The following is a 19,784-nucleotide window of genomic DNA, read 5'->3' as shown; positions in this document are numbered from 1 at the left end:
TACGCGGAGAAGGCCCTCGCCGAGCGATGAATCAGTTCGTCTCAAAGCTCTCGCATGAAGGATGCGAGGTCGGTGCTGAGGGTCACTTAAGGACTCAGCTGACCTGGTGATCGCCATGTGGCCCTTCCTGGAACCCGGAAAATGTCTGTGGCGGCCAGTCCTTTGAGCGCCTTCCAGTTGGCCACCGCACCGCAGAGCGAGCAGCCCGGCTCCTCGTGGGGTGGGGGGGGGCTTGAGCAGGCACAGTGCAGTAGGATGTGGATGGGGTACGTGACCTGAATTACTTTGGTATATTATGCCATTCCATGAAATGGAAGGAAACAGTAAGCCGTTCCGGATCCAAGCATCCAGGAATGTAAAAGCATAACCGAAGAACGTAGGTGAACGCAGCTCTCAGCAGTGACACATGGAGTTTTAAACAAACACACACACACACACACACACACACACACACAGAGCCGGAAGGGACATTCCACGGTCAGCGGTCAGTGCAGAGAGTCGGCACAGGAAAGGCAATTTCTGACAATGATTAAGCCGGTGGAGTCTAGAAATTTCAGCCCTGGGTGGAGGGGGGGCGATGAGTTAGCACTGTTATACTGCGCATGCTTTGCTGTGTCTGCCCGGACTCATCCCTCTGTTTACAAAACTGAGAGGCCAGACGGCGCGTAGCCGACCGCTCAGAAATCAAGGCTTTGCCACCCCGCCGTCCTTGCCCATGTTTGTGCTATGAATTAATAAGGGAGGCGATCGCAAAAGCCCTGGGTCAACGCGCCCTCGCGCACGGCTTCCCCGGACGAAACGTGCGGCGGAGAAGGTGCGCTGAACATCGGAGGGCTTCGCGGCGGCAGGATCCCCACGGCCATTCGCTTAAATTCTTACCCTACGAGTGCACTTTCCCGAAGCACCGGCACCGGCAGCAGGAGCGAATCGCCCGTACTGTAAGGAGCTCAGCCAATTTGCATAGTTTCGCGAGGCTGGGCCTCAGGATGACTGGCAAGGAGGTATCTGGACCCCCTCCCAGCACCGCTCTCTCAATGGAGCCTTTGTTCCGATGCAGTGTGTGTGCTCAGCGCGGCGGCGCTCGGGGAGGGCATTTCCTCGCATCCATTGCTGAGGAGATCCCCTTTCAAGCGCTACGAGCTCGAACGGCAGCGGCTGAGAAAAGCGTTTAGGGGACCAGGCGGCTTTACAAGCAGACAGAAGCAGTTTTATCATTACTACGCGTTACTTAGCTCATCCCTTTGCCCAGGAGAACTTCTAATGCTAAGGTTAAAGCAGCTACTTACAATAATTTACCCATTTATATAGCTGACTAATTTTCACCGGAGCCGTTCGGCAGGGAGTCAAAGCCGGATCTTAAAATTGCAAGGCTACAGCTCTAACCGCAGTGCCACCCGCTGCCCCGAGCTTCACCACCCAGACGTCTAGCTGGTTATGAAGTGCGTACCTCGCAGTGCTGTGGGGGGAGCGGGACAGGCAGGCCGACGGCGAGGAAGCCTCTGTAAATGACAGAAGCACCTGCCTCCCACCCGCTATCTAATCCAGCCGTGCGCCGACCGGTGTTGAACAGCTGTTTTCCCGTAAAGTGACCCAGCCTGGCTCTGGTGCGACCTGCTCGGGTCCCAGGACTATAATAAGGCTGCATTCCACTTACTGAAGAAAAAACAATACAGAATTTTGGAATCAAATAGCCTCTAAAGTTATAAATACAAACATTGTCTTGGATGAGAGAAAGATGACGGAGAACATGGCAACAGCTGTAGGTTCTGCTACTTGAGCAGATGTCGCCCCAGGCGGAGAGAAAGGTGAGAGCGGCAGAATCGGAGCAGAGCCTGGACACACGTTTATTTTTACCGGAGACGTGAGGCGAACGGTCGGTATCGAAGGTCACAGCAGCATCGCCAAGCGGCATCGCAGATCGGCGACAGCTTACAATAAATGGCAAGTCGATTGAGCGCAAGAGTGGGCTTCACCATCCCCCTCAAGAGCGAACGGTGCAGCGGAGTGAATTCACCGAAGGAGACGGGACGACATGTCTCTTCCCATTCGGGAGGCGAGCAGGACTTGGCGATGCTGGGATCTGTTCAGGAGCAGAGCGTCCGGCGAACGATGAACGTGCAAAGTCAGGGAAGAATTCATGATAATAGCGGATGAGGAAATGACAGGGTGACACACGGCAGCACAAACACGAACGGGGGAGGGGGGGGGTCAGGCTTTGCACTAAAAGTAACAGTTATAATCATCACGGCAACACAGAGAAAAGACGGTAACCCGGTAAACCCGAAGCAGGACAGGTAGCGGAGGACTGTTTTCGGGTTACTGCGTTACTGCGTTTGGTTTTAAGGGACTTGACACGACAAACTATCTGCCGCAGAGACCTGAACCATGTTTCCCAGCATGCACCACCGAGAGCTCAGGGGCGGCAGGCTCAGGCAGGCCCGTGCCCGGGGACGGCAGGCGGCGCAGAGAGCGCTCCTCTCCTGTCCGGTCCTGTGTGAGCGTGTGGAGCTCGTGGCTCTGTGGGTCGCACCTCCAGACACACAGTGCCACCAGCCTCCCTGCCACGGCGTCTTACGCTGTTGAGGTTGCGCTCAAAGAAAACAGGTGTATACCGTACATACCCTGCACACCAGTCCATTTGAAGCCACCTTTCCGAAGAAATTAACATTTCCGGGGAATTTTTTTTTTTTTTTTTACTTTATTAATATTGCTGTATTGATGGTCACTTCCAACTTGTAGCCTGTAGTGTGTGTCCAACAACCAATAAGATTTAGTGTGAGTGACAGAGAGAGTGTGTTGCACTGATGTATGGATGAGTGACCCAGTGTAAGTAGTGTATCTAGCAGTGTAAGTCTTTGGGTGCTCTGGTTTCCTCCCACACTCTAAAGACATGCTGTTCAGGTTCCTCCATAGTGTGTGTGTGTGACACAGAGGGAGTGTGTGTGTGTTCCACTGATGTATGGATGAGTGACCCAGTGTAAGTAGTGTATCTAGCAGTGTAAGTCTTTGGGTGCTCTGGTTTCCTCCCACACTCTGAAGACATGCTGTTCAGGTTCCTCCATAGTGTGTGAGTTCCACTGATGTATGGATGAGTGACCCAGTGTGAGTAGTGTATCTAGCAGTGTAAGTCACCGCGGTGAATAAGGTGTGTGGGCTCATAACACTACATAGAGTTCTTTAGAAGTCGCTTTGGAGAAAAGTGTCCGGCGAGAGGGGGGTGCGGTGGCGCAGTGGGTTGGACTGCAGTCCTACTCTCCGGTGGGTCTGGGGTTCGAGTCCCGCTTGGGGTGCCTTGTGACGGACTGGCGTCCCGTCCTGGGTGCGTCCCCTTCCCCCTCCGGCCTTACGCCCTGTGTTGCCGGGTAGGCTCCGGTTCCCCGTGACCCCGTAAGGGACAAGCGGTTCTGAAGATGTGTGTGTGTGTGTGTCTGGCGAGATGCTGACAAATGTTACACGTGTTTAAGTGATGAAATGAGTAGGAGGTTTAGACAGACAATTTTAATGTTGTTTTGAGGTAATAAAAGATAATACAAAAAGTCCCGTGACAGCCTGACATCCTCTCCAGGGTGTTTCCAGGGTAGACTCCGGACCACCGCAGCCCCGCGTTGGACAAGTGGTTGATGAAAACGGGCTAGATAAATAAACGTCTTACAGCGATTTTTCAAATTATTTCTTACAATTTTATCTGAGGGTTTCACAGAACCAATCCTGTGAATAAATGGAGGGATATCTGTATTGTTAAGATATTTTTGACTGTGAAACACAGACAGAAGCGACTTTGGATTTTAATGCAAATCCAGTTAAAAAAACACTTACGATCCCAGTCGTGTTCATAAGCTAAGAACCCGGTGTACGTGTATTTACATTTAGTTATTGAGCTGACGCTTTTCTCCAAATCAACGTATAATTATCTACCTATTTATACAGCTGCGTAATTTTAATGGAGAGATGCAGGGAAAGAACCTTGCTCGAGGGTACTACAGCTGGAGGTAGGATTCAAACCTGCAACCTTTGGGTCTACTCCACTACCAGCTGAAGCGAACACAGCGTTCAGCACAACGTTAAGCATGTCCTGGGAAATGCACGAAACTGATCTTTCGAAGGGCTCGAGGCGCAAGGAGCGCAAGTGACCTTTTACACAAACTATTTCATACACTAACCATGGGCCAAGAAAACCTGACCTTTACATCGCCACAGCAAAAACGCAAAAGCACCAAAACGGTCGAGATATCTCGATGTTTTCGCTTATTTTAGTGTTACGATGCTATTTAAAGAAAAACGTTCCTAACATTACAAAGGTCATTATGTTCTGACTCAACCCGACTTGGCTGAACGGCTGTGCACCTGGGTACAGCTCCTCCCTGGGCTGCACTGTGGTGAGAGCGACCAGGAGCAAACTGGTACATATAGTGCATATGTTATATTATATAAGATGATAAATATTTTTTGACTGTCGGTATTGTGTAGAAAATTTTTAGAAAAAGGATGTTGCTTTTCGTTCAGAGGGCATCAACATGTGGCCCGGCAAAGAGGTTATCACGCATCGTCCGATGCCGCTTGCCCCATGTGGGGTCGCGGAGAGCCAGAGCCTAACCCAGCAACACAGGGCATAAGGCTGGAGGGGGAGGGGACACACACCCAGGATGGGACGCCAGTCCATCGCAAGGCACTCCAAGCGGGACTCGAACCCCAGACCCACCGGAGAGCAGGACCCGGTCCAACCCGCTGTGCCACCGCACTCCCCTAGGAGGTTATTAAAATGTTAATACCAAAAGTTTGCAGCTTCAGAGGCGTTCAGGGTGTAAAAGACTTGGGCACATTAAGAGGAAGTACCGGTAGGTTCAACCTTTTTTATCCTTTTGACAGAATTATGATCTGCTTCAAGTGTTTTCCCAAATGAAGTTAAACACAATAAATCAAACTGTCCATCCAGATACAGTCGTAGTGTGCGTGTGTGTAAGAGTTTTGTCACAGACACAGAACAGCGGCCTGCAGTGAGGCGTCAGCGTCTTTTGTGTGAAATTCACCTACAGCTCCGAGAACTCGGCTCTTCAGAAAAGCATCTGCCAAAAACAAACATATCTAAAAAGGGACGGTTATGATAAAGTTAAATTATTAAGTTATAATGACATTCATTTTTAAATCATAAACATCTCAAAAACACTCGCTCTCTCCACGGCACCATGGATGATCTCAACACAACGCAGATGTCAACGTTGGGGTCCACCAACCCCCCCCCCCAACACCTTTTCATTGACGGTTATTCCTCTGAGGCTGGAAGCCCTTTTACTCCAAGTCTGTTCAAAGCCAGAAACTGAACACGAGCACCTGCACGGTGAATGAACGTGCGTGATATTTCAGAGGGACGAGACGCCCGTGGAGCGCACGTCAGGAGAGACCGGTTGACCCTTAGGGTTAGTCTGTTCCTGCAGTGGCGGAAGGCCGAGTTCTTTTTGGGGCCCCCGGTCCAGCGGCCTCGGGACACTTCTTTCTCACCAAGGTAAAAAGAGCTCGCTGACGATTTTGCGAGTCCCTCTTGCCCCACACGTCCAGGCAAGCGCTAGATCGCCGTTTCTTCTCTGGGGATTTAATCTGGGACCGAAGTCGCGTCTAAGACGTTCTCGAAGTAGAGAAGCAAGCGAGCCGCACAACCTTCCTCCGCGGCTCCTATCAGCAGCGAACAGACATGCTGCAAAATATTATTCTTTATTTGCTTCCTTCCTTTTGCACGGCCCATGGGCAATATTTCCACATAGATCCATGGTAACCCATGAAACATGCTGAAGGCAGCAGTCGGATTCCTTCCGGACAGTGAACATAAATAAGAACACATGATGGCTCAACGAGCCTCCTGCAGGTTGCGTCACAGCGCCCTCTAGCGCACGGCCACACAACTGCTCATTGACCCCAGGAGACCTTCTGTCAGCCCACAACGTGGGTTTTCGTCATAAATAAGAAAAAGATTTAAGCAACCTACATATTACATGGTAAACGACGAGAAAGTAACAAAGCACGAGTAAAAAAAAAAACCTTTAAACATCCATGTACACGTCAGTGGAAAAGCAGAACGAACGAACGACCTCTGGAGGAGCAGTGCAAGGAGGAGGACTAGAAGTTTCTCTCTTTTCCTCTCATTTTTCTATCTTGAGCGCGAAAATTAAACTAAATCACGACACATCAATAAATTCAGCGGGTTATTTTTCTGAAAATGCAGAAATGAAAATTTAAGTCTCTAAATCGTTTCAATTTTTTTTTTTTTTTTTAAAAAGGCAAGATTAGAATTAATTTTTTGTCCCAGCTAGCAGGAATGTACGAGTTGGAGAAAGTGTAAAACATATTTTTATAGCCCAAAGGGTGAAAATAATCGATCTGGGGGTGAACTGGGGAAAAATGGGAAAAACTTGAAAACTAAAAGAAGGATCAGGATGACTGGAGTTCTGTGCCATCGTGTGGCCAAAATGTAAGCTAAAATCTTCTGTTTTTTGGGGGGGGGTTTGGATCTACGGGCTGAAGATGCTATCGGCAAACAATTTCTGCGCATGGAAATTATGCGGAACGACTGAACTTTCTCACTTTGATTTACTGCGAACAAACATTATACTCCTGGCGCAGGTGTGACCGTCGTCACTTCTGATTCTCTGCCTCTACCAAGATGGCCGACCTGAGACGCTAACGCGCACTCGACCTTCTTCCCGTCAGCCACTGTTGACAGCTGGCGGGAAGTTGGAAATACATAATCCTGCGGTGTTTTAATACAAGCGATTTTAAACGCAAACGGTTTAATTTTCTAGATTTTTCTAATAATTCGACGTTTGTTACGTCAGGCTGGATATGAATTGCCAAGCCTGAAGGTAGATACTGTGTGTGGAGAGCGCAAGTCCGCGCCGTGGCGCGTTAGTTTGGAGTTTACATTACAGACGAAGCCGAGATGCACGACGAAGACGGTCCGGCCGCCGCACCGCGTTTCGGACGGGTCCGTAAGGCGCGTCGTCAGTTTTTCCACTCCGCAGAAAGCGTACGCTTTGTTCAATCCATTCTGCGAAAGGTGCAACACACAGTCACAGGACATGATCAGAAACACCGAACAGACGGAGACGGTAACGTGCGAAAAGTGAGCGACGTTTCCCTTTTGTAGTTCCAGTACTCCGCGGAGGAATACCGGGCGGTACAAGATGCGCTGCGGCGGAACCTCGGACCCGAGTACATCAGTACCCGAGCAGCGGGGGGCGGACAGAAGGTGAACTGATGCATGAAATTCTTCCGCACCGCTTCACCCTAAAAGTCATGGAAAAAGTCCTTAGTTAAAGCATCTCGAACTGTGAGGGACTTGAACCTTTGTCACAAAGTTTGTGTGGGTTCTGCAGGTGTGTTACATCGAGGGCCACAAGGTGATCAGCCTGGCAAACGAGATGTTTGGGTACAACGGCTGGTCCCACTCCATCTCTCAGCAGACAGTGGGTGAGCTTCAGAGCTGGGCCAGCGGTGGGCGTGTGTCGGGGTCACCGACACACTAGTCACAGACACTTCACTAGGCAGAGTATCAAGAGTCACTGGCTGGTACGGTGGCACAGCAGGTAGCACTGCTGTCTCACGGTGCCTGGGTGGTGTGAGGGGGCGTGGGTTCGATCCCTGCTCAATCTGTGTGGGATTCCTCTGGGTGCTCTGGTTTCCTCCCACACTCCACAGACATGCTATTCGGGTTCACCCATAGTGTGCGAGTGCCACAGGGAGTGTGCGCCCCACCGTAAGTAGTGTATCTAGCAGTGTAAGTCACTTTGGTGAATAAGGTGTGTGGGCTAGTAACACTCCATAGAGTTCACTGGAGAAAAGCATCTCTTAATTGCAAATGTCACTGACACCCCACTAGAGTTACCAAGACTGCATCTCACTATCCAGCTGTTCACTTGGTCTCCTGCTTACTCATGTGCATAAACTGTGAAAACAATGTGGATTTTTCTAGATTTTGTGGACCTGATCAATGGAAAGTTCTACGTTGGAGTAAGTGCATTTGTCAAAGTTCAGTTGAAGGTAAGAACAGGCTTCTGTCTCCAGAATCTTCATGAAAATCCATCCTTTTTGCATTCTTCTTGGAGATGTAGTGACTTTGGAGAAAATGAAAAAAATGTACAAACAAATATGGGCTGAGAGCATGTAGACAGCTCACACACACCATTATATGGTGTCTAGTCTACTGTAATTATACTCCATCTCTCCATCAGTAGCAAAAAAGTGGAAAATATGTACTCAATATAGTGATATTTTACTTTTTCAGCAGGTAGTTGCACAGGAGCACTGTTGCTTACACCCTGCGTTTTAGGATTTTTGTAATCTCAAAGTCCCCCAGTGGTGTAAATCTGGCTGTTTTCTGGATAAAGCTACTGAATTAACATCTAAACTGCCTTGAAAATAATGAATGCTACTATAAATAAAGCACTGACCTCGTGTTGTTGTTAGGAACACTAAAGAGTGTCTCTCAGCACATGGTCTCTCTCTTCAGTTTTGCAGAGGGAAACACAGGCAGAAGTTATTAACTTTAAATCAAACATCTGTGAGCTGAATTTAAGGTTTCTAAAAAGGTTGGGAGGAAAATGCAAAAGTCATTGGGAAAGGCTGCAAACTCAAGGACAAATTGAAAAACTTGAAAGTTAGATTTTTTTAAAAAATATATATTCAAGTTACCATTATAATACTTTCCACTCTGCTTTATTTAGGGCAGCCACTAGGTTGACTGCAGGTCTGAGGCTCTGTTGCTCCCCTGCAGGATGGCTCGTACCATGAGGATGTGGGCTATGGGATAAGCGAGGGCCTCAAGTCCAAAGCCATGTCCCTGGAGAAGGCCAGGAAGGAGGCAGTCACCGATGGACTGAAGAGAGCTCTGAAGTACTCTCCTCCAATGAGACACACACATTCCATGTTTGCTACTAAGATCTGAACACTCATAACAACCTGCTTGGTGTATTTACATGCATTTCTCTCCCTCCCCCCCCAAGGTGCTTTGGAAATGCTCTGGGCAACTGCATCCTGAATAAAGAATATCTTGTGGCTATTAACAAAATACCCAAACAGGTGAAACCAGAGTGGTGTACCGTTCCAAATCCATCTCTGCTTCTGTACCTTGTGTTAAAACACATTGAAGGTAAGAGAAGTGAGGTTAGTTTGAGGACAGTCCACTGACAATGGAACCGCTTTTGTGACGCAGCCCCCGCCCCCGCTGGATGTGGCTCAAACGAAGCGGTCGGACAGCGAACCCCTAGTGGAGAAGGCCAGGTACTGCAGCTTGGCACAGGACCACGAGTGTGTCGGCAAGGCGGCGATAATCTCTGTGCCCCTGGCCCATGGAGTCAATGGTGTTACCAGAACATCACTGCCCAATGATGGAGCCCAGCTGGAGAATGAGAACGTGAACAATAATACCTCCAGGTACATTAACAAGAACCAGCCTTTCTCATCTGATGCTGTTTATAGTTACACTCCCTGATACTGTGTTCAGCACTACAGCAGCATTTCTTCCATTTGTATGTGAACTAGCAACACTTTGGGCTACTTCCTTCAGCTGTTACACATTCAGCCCCCAATGTGACAGTATGACAGCAAATCACTCTTGGGGCTGGGTGGGCATGGAGGGTAGGTCTGAGATGTCTGCAGTGGATGTCTCTGGCTCTTTGGATGCGAGCCTCAACTCCAAGCATCTGCGAAAACTGAAACAGCAGCAACTGCAGCAGAAGTTCCGCCAGGAAATGGAGGCCAGGAGAAGACAGGAGGTCCAGCAGCAGGCAGAGGAGGAGAATGTAGCAGTGCTCAGCAAGGGCAGGCCCAAAGGTGAAGACGCAAGCGAAGCATGGTGCTCCCTGATGGCTGCCATGTACAGCTCAGAAATGAATGTTAAATTAATTAGAAGACATGTTCCATTTCTCAGGTAACACATGCTCCTCTGACTCCTGTGGGGACCGCCTCAGTCACAGCACACCTGTGGGGCCTCAAAGTGCAAGTGTGGAGGAGTGCCTGGCGGGTACATAAAGAGCTGTATATGAATGCATGGCCTACGAGTGCTTTTCTTTCATCCCCATGTGGAGAATAGCCGTACATCACGGTGCTAGTTTTTGAATTCCGATCAAAGCTTGAGAAATGACCGTCATGATCCGTGTGAAACTTTTCCAGATGATCCAGAGCTGTGGAACTTCACCTTGGAAGGAGCAGATTTCCTGGATGCACCCGCACACAAAGGTACAATACCCTGCCCCTCCACACCCACCAGCCATGAGATGCTGACCCGCAGCAAAACCCCACAGCGAACGGCACCCCTTTGGCCTCCTGCCAGGGCCCAGGGTTCCCACGGCCCCATCGATCAACCTTACAAGCAACAAGGGCAACATTCCACAAACAGTGCACAGACGGGTAATTTTTTTTTAATCCCATGCTTGCATAAATGTGAAGAGTAACACAACCTGCTCTTATTTAAGGGAAGACAAAGATGAGGCTCAGCTTATACTAATCTTTCCTCCCACCAACCCAAAACAGGAGCCCCCCAGAGTCCCCACAGGCAAGGACAGTACTTGAAGAAGCGCAGACTGGAAACATAGTGCTGAACTTCAGTTATGGATATCTCCACCTCAGCACCAGAGAACAATGATGTCCAAAGTGTAGTTTTTTTTTTAAAACGTTGAAGTTTTACGTTTCAAATGCCTTGTTAAATTGTTATATATTACTAATAAATGGTTGTTTTAATAATTACCATGCTCTGATGTGTGAAAAGTAAATCCAGGCTAGATTAGTGATTGTTGCTAGACAACAAAATGCAGACAACGAACGCTGGGTTTGAACACGTTTCAAGAAATCTTATCACAGACCATCTGATTTGAATGATTTATTTACTTTACAAATAATGTAACAAATGGTGCTTGTTTAAATGATGCTTGAACACCCTACACTTAGTGCAAACATATAATTAAACGCTGCCAATGATTTCGTACATGTTTTTGGTACTTTTAATTTTTATTGAAGATTTTGTACAATGTTAAATAGCATATGGAAACCATTGACTTAAGTCACTAGGAGGCCTAGAGACAGTAAAACAAGAAATCAGATAGTAGTACAAAACAAAATAACTTAATGACAGGTCAGTAGCATTAAGTAACAGTATTGTTCTGTTTTTTTTTTTTTTTCTTCCACAGGAGGTTGACTGGAAAACAAACCCGATTTAAACAAAATCATTGTGTGCATCTCTGAGTGTAATGGGAAAGAGCACATGCAAATGTTATCTGAGAGAAATGAACCAATTACTGAAACCTGGTGTTTCGTTACTGCATTGAGTAGCATTTCTACATATCGGCACTTTGCTAGGCATTCAATACAGAAAGGCAAAAGAATAAAATAAAGTTGCAGATTCTGCATTCCAAAATAACAATACTAATACACTTTTCAGTAACTTGCCGCCTCTGCGTGTGATCAGAGAATGGCCTTTTTAACCAATGAATCCCCAACATTAAACATTGCATACGAGCCACTTTGGTGCTCTTATGTAGTAAACAAGTTTTTCAGTTGTGAAATAAGGGATTTTACTCAAGTTATTTCTGCAGGGGAATGGCACTCGATCCATATTGTACATGTGGTTTCTGGAAAACTAAACAAGAAAAAGCACAAAATAAATCAAAGCGACTTCTTCACAGCTTCAATAAACCGTGTCATGTAATACTGTACTGATTTCTTTCTGTAGGAAAGGATAATCTTATAAAACAGGCAAAACAACATTTTACAGAGCAAAAAGCAAGTTTTTCTTGTTTAAATAACCAGAATATAATGACCACTGACCAAAGACAATTGCTGAGAATCTATAAATCCAATTCAAGTGACACTTTCCTGTACCAGACAATTTACTGAGACAGCTAAGCAGTAAGAACAGGCTTTAAATATAGCAGTCCTTGTAAGCTATCAGTAGTTATGGTGAGTGAGAATTAAACCACAGAGTTCACTTTTCTAAAGTATATTCACTATCTGTATTCTTAACCAAATCTGCTCAAGTTCACTGCAGATGGTCCTAAAGAACTGTTCTGATGCAAATATTGATCAAGGCAGGTACCCCTGCACTCCCCCAGCAGTGGGCCATATAGATGTTCTACAGCAAAGCCATGCACCCCAAAACCAGAGGAAGAAGGCATGCTGTGCCAGAGCTGAAGCTATCAGACTTCTGCGCATTTGCCACTTCCAACGCTTTAGGCTTCTTCCCGATTACGTATTTGATGGAGAAAGTTCAAACTGTCTTTCTAATTTCTAGGACAGATGTTTTTGATTCTGGGCATGCGGCTGATGACGTGGTGAGATACTGGCAGGGAGAAAAGCTGGCAAAGTCCAGAGGGCCATTTCAGCCTCTGGCTTCAGCTATAGCAGTAACGTCACAATCCATATCTGCTGGGGGAAGGAAAAGGGCTGACTCCGGACACTTGAAACAGGAGGAGAGCGGAACGGAATATAGCAATGCAGAAACAATGAGCGCGCACTAAGCGATGGAGAACGAATGGACTGACCGTCTCGCTGTTTTGTGAGAGGTGTCCACAGGATGGAGATCTGTTACAAACCTGTACAGAACATACGTGCTTCAAAGTACGGACGGTACAAAATGAAAGAGTGAGGAAAGAAAAGAGCAAGGAAAGTGACACCCCAGCCTTGTGTTGAACATCTTACCTCCATCTCCTTCTGTTCCTTGACCCCTGCACATAGCAGCACTACAAGGGAGACAACACGTGCGCACAACGGGCTATAGGACCTGGTTAGTGCTATGTAAATGCACCAATGTTAAGCTACTCACATTCTTGTACATCTCTGTTCACTTCCTCATCAACCTTCCTTAAACTTTTTTTCCTTACAAACACAAGGCAAAAGGGGGTCATGACTTAGAGGTGAGAACTTTCAAACAATAGGGCAGAAATTGCAAGCAAATGTTACATTCTACCATTAGAGGTCAAGGGTCACAGCAAACAATCCCCTCACAGCTATGGGCAACTGCTCTTAAGTGAACAAAACGGAGAAACGTATCTAAGACGGGTCAGTATGCTCTGTTTACAGCTCCCTCCGTATAGCTGTTCAACCTTCAAGGAAACTCACTCACTCCATTTCTCTCCGAAGGCCAGGGCAAAGTCTTGAGAACATAATTTAACAAAACGAAACAAAAAAAAAAAAATGGCACCGAAAAATTCCCACCCCCACAGTGTACCTTAATTTCTTGCTCAATCCACAGGACCAGTTAAGCACTTAAAGCACAAAGTGTCACCTCTCCCACTACTCTATGTCCAAATCTGAAGGAAATCAAAGAATGCAAGGCACTATAAACTCCAGCAAGCATACTGGGGCAACAGGGCAAGGAAAAAAGTTATTCAAGTACATTAATTGAAACCATTTTTACATTCACATTTATCTAATATAAAGAAAGTAGGAAGGAAAAAGGTTAAAGTGTCTCAAATAAGTATTATATAATGAAATAGCTAGCCTTTAGTCTACGTATAATAACCCTCCCAAGTTCCACTTTTGTCTTTTAACTAATGTTGTCCAACAACATTTATAATAATCACAGTGTTTCAACATCAAAAACTGATGGGTAGATACAGGTCCATACAGAACACTCATCTTTTTTTCTTTTTTCATTTAAATATACATTTCAATCAAACTACTGAAAGAGGGCCTAATGCTGCCATGATTACAAAAGCAGTTACCATTAGTAAGAGAGTTAAAGCTTGCAACATCCTCACAAGCATCATGTGCTGAGGTGCCAGACTTCATACACACCGTGCAGCAACTGGGCTTTGGGGACCTCCTCTTTCCCTCCAACTTGGCCAGACAGGACAAAAACACCAAACATTACCTTATTTCATAACCATCCTTGAACAAAATCCAACCAAAGTACAGTTAATAGAAATTATTAATATTACTACTATTAATAATAATAGTACTACTACTATCATCATCAAGTCTTTAAAGGACCAATCCCCATTTCTCCCCCAGCTGGAGTGCAGCTTTAGTGGAGTCCTTAGATCCACGCTCTCCCAGATGCAGAGCATCTGATTAGGTAGAGATACTGGCTCTCGAAGCCCACTGGAGTCCACTGAAACAGAGTGAAATTGCAGTCTCAGCAGAGCTTCCCAGGCTGAGTGATGCTGCATAACAAACACTCAAGACAGGCTTCCCATCATATGCTTGCTCCTAACCAGGTAGGTGGGGGTTAAACAAATGGAACAACCAATAACAAATGATAAAAAGATATAGACCGTACATGGGATTTTTCTCTTACGAAGGTCACTTTTGAATTTGGGTTTGAAAATGGACTAACACTGCCATCCTAATAATTATTGCATCATACTGCAGCAAGGAAGAGGAGGTGGACTGAAGAACATACCGGACCTCCTCTCTCTTACATTTACTGTCTGACCAGTCAAGGGCGCCAGCGCAATTGCTCTCTCCCCACAAAAGCTCACACAGCACTGGAGGTGGAGCTCTGGGCACCCTGTTTGGTAATGAGGGGATGGGGTTCAGAAAGCTTACAGCTGGGGTCCATGGTCCCACTACCCAGCAGCCCATTCTTTTCCCAGCAAGTCTCTTTTTTGGCCCCTTCAAACAATTTATGTCTGCAATGGGTTTGCTTTTGTGCTACTGTGCCCCTCCCCACAGGAAGCAGGGAGGACAGTCTCTGGAGGTGCAATGTGTACATAACACCTGGCATTCTCCAGTAAAAAAAAAAAAGAAAAAAAACAGGAAAAAATGACAAAGAAAAAAAAACCCAACAGCAGCAGTGTAGAGCCTCAGACACTAGCCTGGCTTTCTCCCCATTCCTTCTGCTCCACTCTTGTCTGAGAAAAGAAGGAAAAGTAAAATAAGAGAAGCTTTTGACCCAAGTTCATTCCAGAAGCACTGCACACACACACGCCCTCCCTTCTCCAACTCTCTGCTGCTCATTCCAGTCTGGCCTGGCCTGCCTTCGCCACAAGGCCTATGTGGTCCTCAGATTAGGCCCGCCAGGGTTGCTGACGGATTTCTGGAAGCTCTGCATGGATCCCTGGGACACTGGCTGGAATGGTGCCAGGGGCTGCCCCGTGGAGCTGGCCCACTGAGAGGTGCCAAAGGCTGCACTGGGGAAGCCATATGTGGGTGCAGGACAAAGCGAGCCCTTGCGGGCTCCCAGGGATGTAGGTGCGTTGCCGAGGGAGGAAGCCACACTGGGACACAATTGGCCCGGGGCAGAGAACTTGCGTCCCACATTCACCGGAGGAATCACCTGGGGACAGATAGGAGAGAAGAAATTCAAACTAATAACTTGCAAAGTCTCTTGCAGTACAGAGAGATGAGAGCAAAGGCAAACAGTCTCTCACATCAAAGGGGTGGCTCTGGGAGGTTGACTGGGGGTGTGAGGCCTGCTTGGAGCCCTTCTTTCCCTGCGAAAGGCTCATGGCATCTCGGGCCCAGTTGTCCACCAGCTTGTGCAAGTCATCCGTGAAGGTGCCCTTGCGGCTCTGGGGCAGGGGAGCGGCAGGCTGGGTCTGGTTCTGAGCCTGGCCTGGCCCACTGACAGTGCTGGTACTGCTAGTCCCTGCAGGTATAGGTAGATACAAGTGGAGGCATGAATCACTGAACAAAGTGTAAGCAGACTGCACAGATTTAACCTAATTGAGCTATAAGTTTTTTCAAAATCTTGAACTGTCTAGTTAAAGGTCTGAGGAAAAGGATCTTTTTAATCTCCATTCGCAGTTCTGCACATGTACACGAGTGAAAGGACCTGTGCAACTACGACATAAGTCTACTGCGAAAACTGTTCTTACACTGTCTGACAAAAAACTAAAAATTTGGCTGGCATTTGCAATGCTTTACTGTAAAATCAAGTGTAAATATTGTTAACGCTACATTTACCTATGCATACACGTGAATGAACAGCAGTAAATGGCTAAATAGCTCTTGAAATGCAATACATCTGAACCTTTTAGACAAACACAAGGAAATCTTTCATTACGAAATAAAAACGAGCATTACAGCAGCAGATGGGGAGCAAAAGAACAAAAGTCTGGCAATGGCACAGAGCTGTTAAGGGCAATGAAGTTTACCAGGGGAAGGTGGGAGAACAGAAAAAGTTAAAATACGCAGTATCAAACTGGTGGCAGCTCCTGAAAATACCTCAACCCCCCTTTCCAGACCAGATTCTCTTCACATTACATTGGCTTTACACAGGATTTCTGCGAAGTGCACTGTACCAAAGCTGTCTCTTTCCCATTTTCTGGTCATAAGCAAGCAAGGGGCTGATGTATCTGTACGTTTCATTGTACACAGATGTACATAAAGCTACCAGCAGAGGGTGATGCTCTTCACTAAAAATCACAGTCCTAGGTGGGGCCAGCAATTGAGGGGGGGGGGGGCCAAGAGCTACAACTCAAAGGGATGAGCAAGCACATTTGGCACAACAGAGAACAATGTTAATGTAATTCAGCTAAAAGAAAGCATCTAAAGGCAGCTTGGAGAATGCAGCAGGAACAAAGAACAGGCAGGGAGGGGGAGGGCAGATTGGCAACTTAAGTTCCCCATGGGAATCTGGGCAACGTAGTCCAAGCAGCAAGGCATGCTGGGAGGAGTGGAGCAGCTGCACACTGCCTGACTTCAGCATTTTCTGGATGACCTCAGTTCACTGTGTCTTCTGAATCGATTTCAAAGCTCACTGGACTGTGTGCGGTGACGGTTAAGACTTGCTTCTTAAAAATAAGGATGCAGGACGTTTCTTGGAAACAAAAGTCAATACTGCGTGCTCTACGTCTGATGATTATATGCAGACATTACAAGTATTATATAAGAAACACTAGATACAATATGTTCATATACTAAAAGAACAAAGAAACAAAAAGAATGCCCCATTAAAAAATAGGAAAGAGTCCAGCTGTAACTGTAGTAAGTGGTGCAGGTTTACTGGGATGATTGCAGAGTGAAGAACACTTATACAACAGACACTTAAAGGGGTGTGGACATCACCACAGGCGTACAGCAGTATCAGTGTCTGCAGGCTTGTTAAGAACGCAGACAATAAACAGCTCTTTAAACAAACGTCCAGCAGTGCTCTTCCGCATGGACATGCAGTCGTGACACAAACCTTAAGAGTAACCATTCCTAAAAAACACTGGCATACTTATACTGATTCATTTACAACACTGAATAAGATTTTAAAATTTAAGGTGCTTAGGGTAAAAGGAGGTAAATCAGACAAATATTTAAGGAAGCCTGACTGGTAGACATAATGAAGGCTGTGTAAGTATAAATGCTCCTACTCCAGAAGCTCAACGCACAAATTGATTTGAATTAAACACCAAGTTACCAGCCCCTGTGCACGCAGTCAGATTAAAGACAGACAAAATGTGAAGCAGTAAGATTTAGGGAGGAAAAACAAATACCCTCACTGGAAGAGTAATTACAGAATGACATGTGTACAGTAAACTGACAAAGATAGTACATGTCAACACATACACTGCAGACCAAAAAACACCAAAGCAACCAAATAAAGAAATTTCACATTAAAACAGATATTTAATACTGCCATGTTTAGGGTGGCTTTATACTCCTGGCCTGTGGTGTACGTATTCTCCGGGTGTTTGCTGCATGGGTCATCATAACAGAAATGCTCAGGTCAGGCTGAGGCTGAAATGCTCAGGTTGGGGGGGTGGGAGGGGTGTGTCCCACAAACGATGGAAAGGTGGAGAAGGAATGGGAAAGGTCACAAAAAGAGATAATTACTACAGAGCTGGTTGCAGGGGCACACTTTTTTCACCATCTTCCCTGAAGCACGGAGAGAACGTGTGAGTTCGAAGAAGTCAGTGTAAACCATCTTGACAACGTTGCAAATTCCCAGTGTATAAGACTTGCCATGTTTTCTAGAGCACGACACTTGTTGTCTTGCTCTGTTTCACACACTGTACAGCAACTGGAGGGAGCCACAATGAAGAGCTCAAACTTGTACAAGAGCACCATACTTCAGAGGAAATCAATGCCTGTTCTGGAGTGTGTTCTTCTAAGTCTCCAGTTCCAAAAAGACATTTAATGCAATAAATGATTCCTCACATCATCATAGCAAAACTGTCTCGAGTCTCCTCATTGGTACTACAGTGGGGGAACTATGCCATACTAGTTAATCTGTGGCCAGGAGGACCAGGGAACACAGCTGACCAGTGCACCCTTGGATGAGTGAGTTGGGTGTTGATTTGTTTGTAGGCCAGATATATCTACAGCTGGTCGGATGCTTTGAGGGTTGTAGTAAAATTACAGAAATAGTGTAATGTTGCATGATGAATGTTGTAGCCTACAGAGTGCAAAGAACTTGGTGGCTCATACCATAACTGCTGTTGCAAGAACAGAAGAATAACTAAAATTGGACGAACAGAAGCGGTCAAAATGAAGTTGCTAAAAGCAAATTCTTTGCCTTGTGGAGACATTCTCAACTGACTTTTTTTCAAAGCTTAAAAACAAAAATTCTCTCTGTAGGTTAACACAATATCAACACACAAAGTAAAAAGGTATAACCAAGTCAGCTACTCATGCCCTTAAAACCAGCACAGAACTCACTTTCAGTTGTATAGTATCAGAGTAAATAAAGAGGCATGAAAGAGAAGGAGCTCTGAGTGTAACAGCTGGATTGAAATATGAAATGGAAGCTTTCATTAGTCAGATGTGGCTTGACTTGAGCTTTGAGTGAAAATTAATGGTGCAAGATGGCACAGGAAACATCAATATTGAGTATCAATGGCATGCCAGTAGCCGACAGTCCAAGGAGGATCAGTTCCTCTAAATCAGCGCTTTGGTTTACAATTTAAGAACACAACAGATTTGTAGTCTGTTCGGAACTTGTTTTTGTCTATAAATTCATCGTATGTGTCACAATAAATGAGGTTAATACTGATGTCCCTTGATTTATGGGCTAGGTTCTGTAAAAACCCAATAGACGGTAAATTAAATTCAATGAAATACTTTCTATTTAGGGGGGCGCGGTGGTGCAGTGGGTTGGACCGGGTCCTGCTCTTCAGTGGGTCTGGGGTTCAAGTCCCGCTTGGGGTGCCTTGCGACGGACTGGCGTCCCGTCCTGGGTGTGTCCCCTCCCCCTCCGGCCTTACGCCCTGTGTTGCCGGGTAGGCTCCGGTTCCCCGTGACCCCGTATGGGACAAGCGGTTCTGAAAATATGTGTGTGTGTGTGTGTGTACACTTCCTATTTATTCAATTTTTATCAACCACTGGTCTTATGCAGAGTTGCTCGTGATGTGGCATGAGGAAGAGAAGCACATGGTTGGGACAGCAGCCTATGCAAGACATTTTACTAATTTGAAACAAATCCAATGCTTGCCAGCATCTGGCCACTTCCAGTTTGATTTACTATCTAAGAAGTCAGTGAAAGCCTAATAAGAGAGATGTTCATAGTCATTTGATTTGTTTGGTAGGTTTTGTAAAAGTCTTGGATATACTAAAATATGCTGTGACATTTGTGAGCTATGTCACACCTATAAAATTTAAAATTACTCAAGACAAGAATGTGATCACAAATTTCTATCTAATGCCAATTGTTGACTGATGCACCCCATAAATATGTGGAATGAACCTCAACTTGTTACTGATGACTGACACTCAGGTACAGCAGACATGAGCTCTCAATACTATGAAAGGGAATTGAACTAACCTAGTATCACATGTCTACTCTGCAACTAACATCTGGACACAAAAACAGTTGTTTGCCGCACATAAATGGATAAGGGAATAAAATTATAAACAAACGCAAAAGAGAAATA

The 19,784-nt window shown here is 46.0% G+C and overlaps 2 protein-coding genes across 9 annotated transcripts in view; one reads left to right on the top strand and one right to left on the bottom strand.

The window, feature by feature from the left end:
• Nucleotides 1-1,781: 1,781 nt before the first annotated feature.
• Nucleotides 1,782-10,580, top strand: rad52 (RAD52 homolog, DNA repair protein). Its single transcript, XM_018729856.1, has 11 exons — nt 1,782-1,805; nt 7,136-7,237; nt 7,365-7,458; nt 7,961-8,028; nt 8,762-8,880; nt 8,991-9,066; nt 9,200-9,420; nt 9,629-9,819; nt 9,917-10,009; nt 10,159-10,395; nt 10,519-10,580. The coding sequence occupies exons 1-11, from the start codon at nt 1,782-1,784 to the stop codon at nt 10,578-10,580; spliced, it is 1,287 nt and encodes a 428-aa protein (XP_018585372.1).
• A 387-nt stretch (nt 10,581-10,967) lies between these two features.
• Nucleotides 10,968-19,784, bottom strand: part of wnk1b (WNK lysine deficient protein kinase 1b) — a 72,517-nt gene continuing 63,700 nt past the window's right edge. For 7 of the 8 annotated variants that reach the window (XM_018729961.2, XM_018729960.2, XM_018729963.2 and 4 more), the window contains 3 exons: nt 17,749-17,790; nt 15,354-15,571; nt 10,968-15,259 (listed from right to left, as the gene is read on the bottom strand). In XM_018729961.2, coding sequence (XP_018585477.2) covers nt 14,975-15,259; nt 15,354-15,571; nt 17,749-17,790 — 545 coding nt within the window. In that variant the 3' untranslated portion in view covers nt 10,968-14,974. The remainder of the gene's footprint in view (nt 15,260-15,353; nt 15,572-17,748; nt 17,791-19,784) is intronic. The other variant, XM_018729966.2, reaches the window with a different exon arrangement.

This window comes from Scleropages formosus, chromosome 21 (genome assembly GCF_900964775.1).
Source record: "Scleropages formosus chromosome 21, fSclFor1.1, whole genome shotgun sequence".
Classification (NCBI taxonomy): domain Eukaryota; kingdom Metazoa; phylum Chordata; class Actinopteri; order Osteoglossiformes; family Osteoglossidae; genus Scleropages; species Scleropages formosus.
This window is presented reverse-complemented; position numbering and strand designations above follow the sequence as displayed.

Bases quoted from the DNA above. Each gene is read 5' to 3' on its own strand.
- rad52 (XM_018729856.1), top strand. From the start codon at position 1,782: ATGTCGCCCCAGGCGGAGAGAAAG. The intron at 7,238-7,364 runs GTGAACTGATGC...TGGGTTCTGCAG, and splicing joins CAGCGGGGGGCGGACAGAAG to GTGTGTTACATCGAGGGCCA. The intron at 9,820-9,916 runs GTGAAGACGCAA...TCCATTTCTCAG, and splicing joins CAGCAAGGGCAGGCCCAAAG to GTAACACATGCTCCTCTGAC.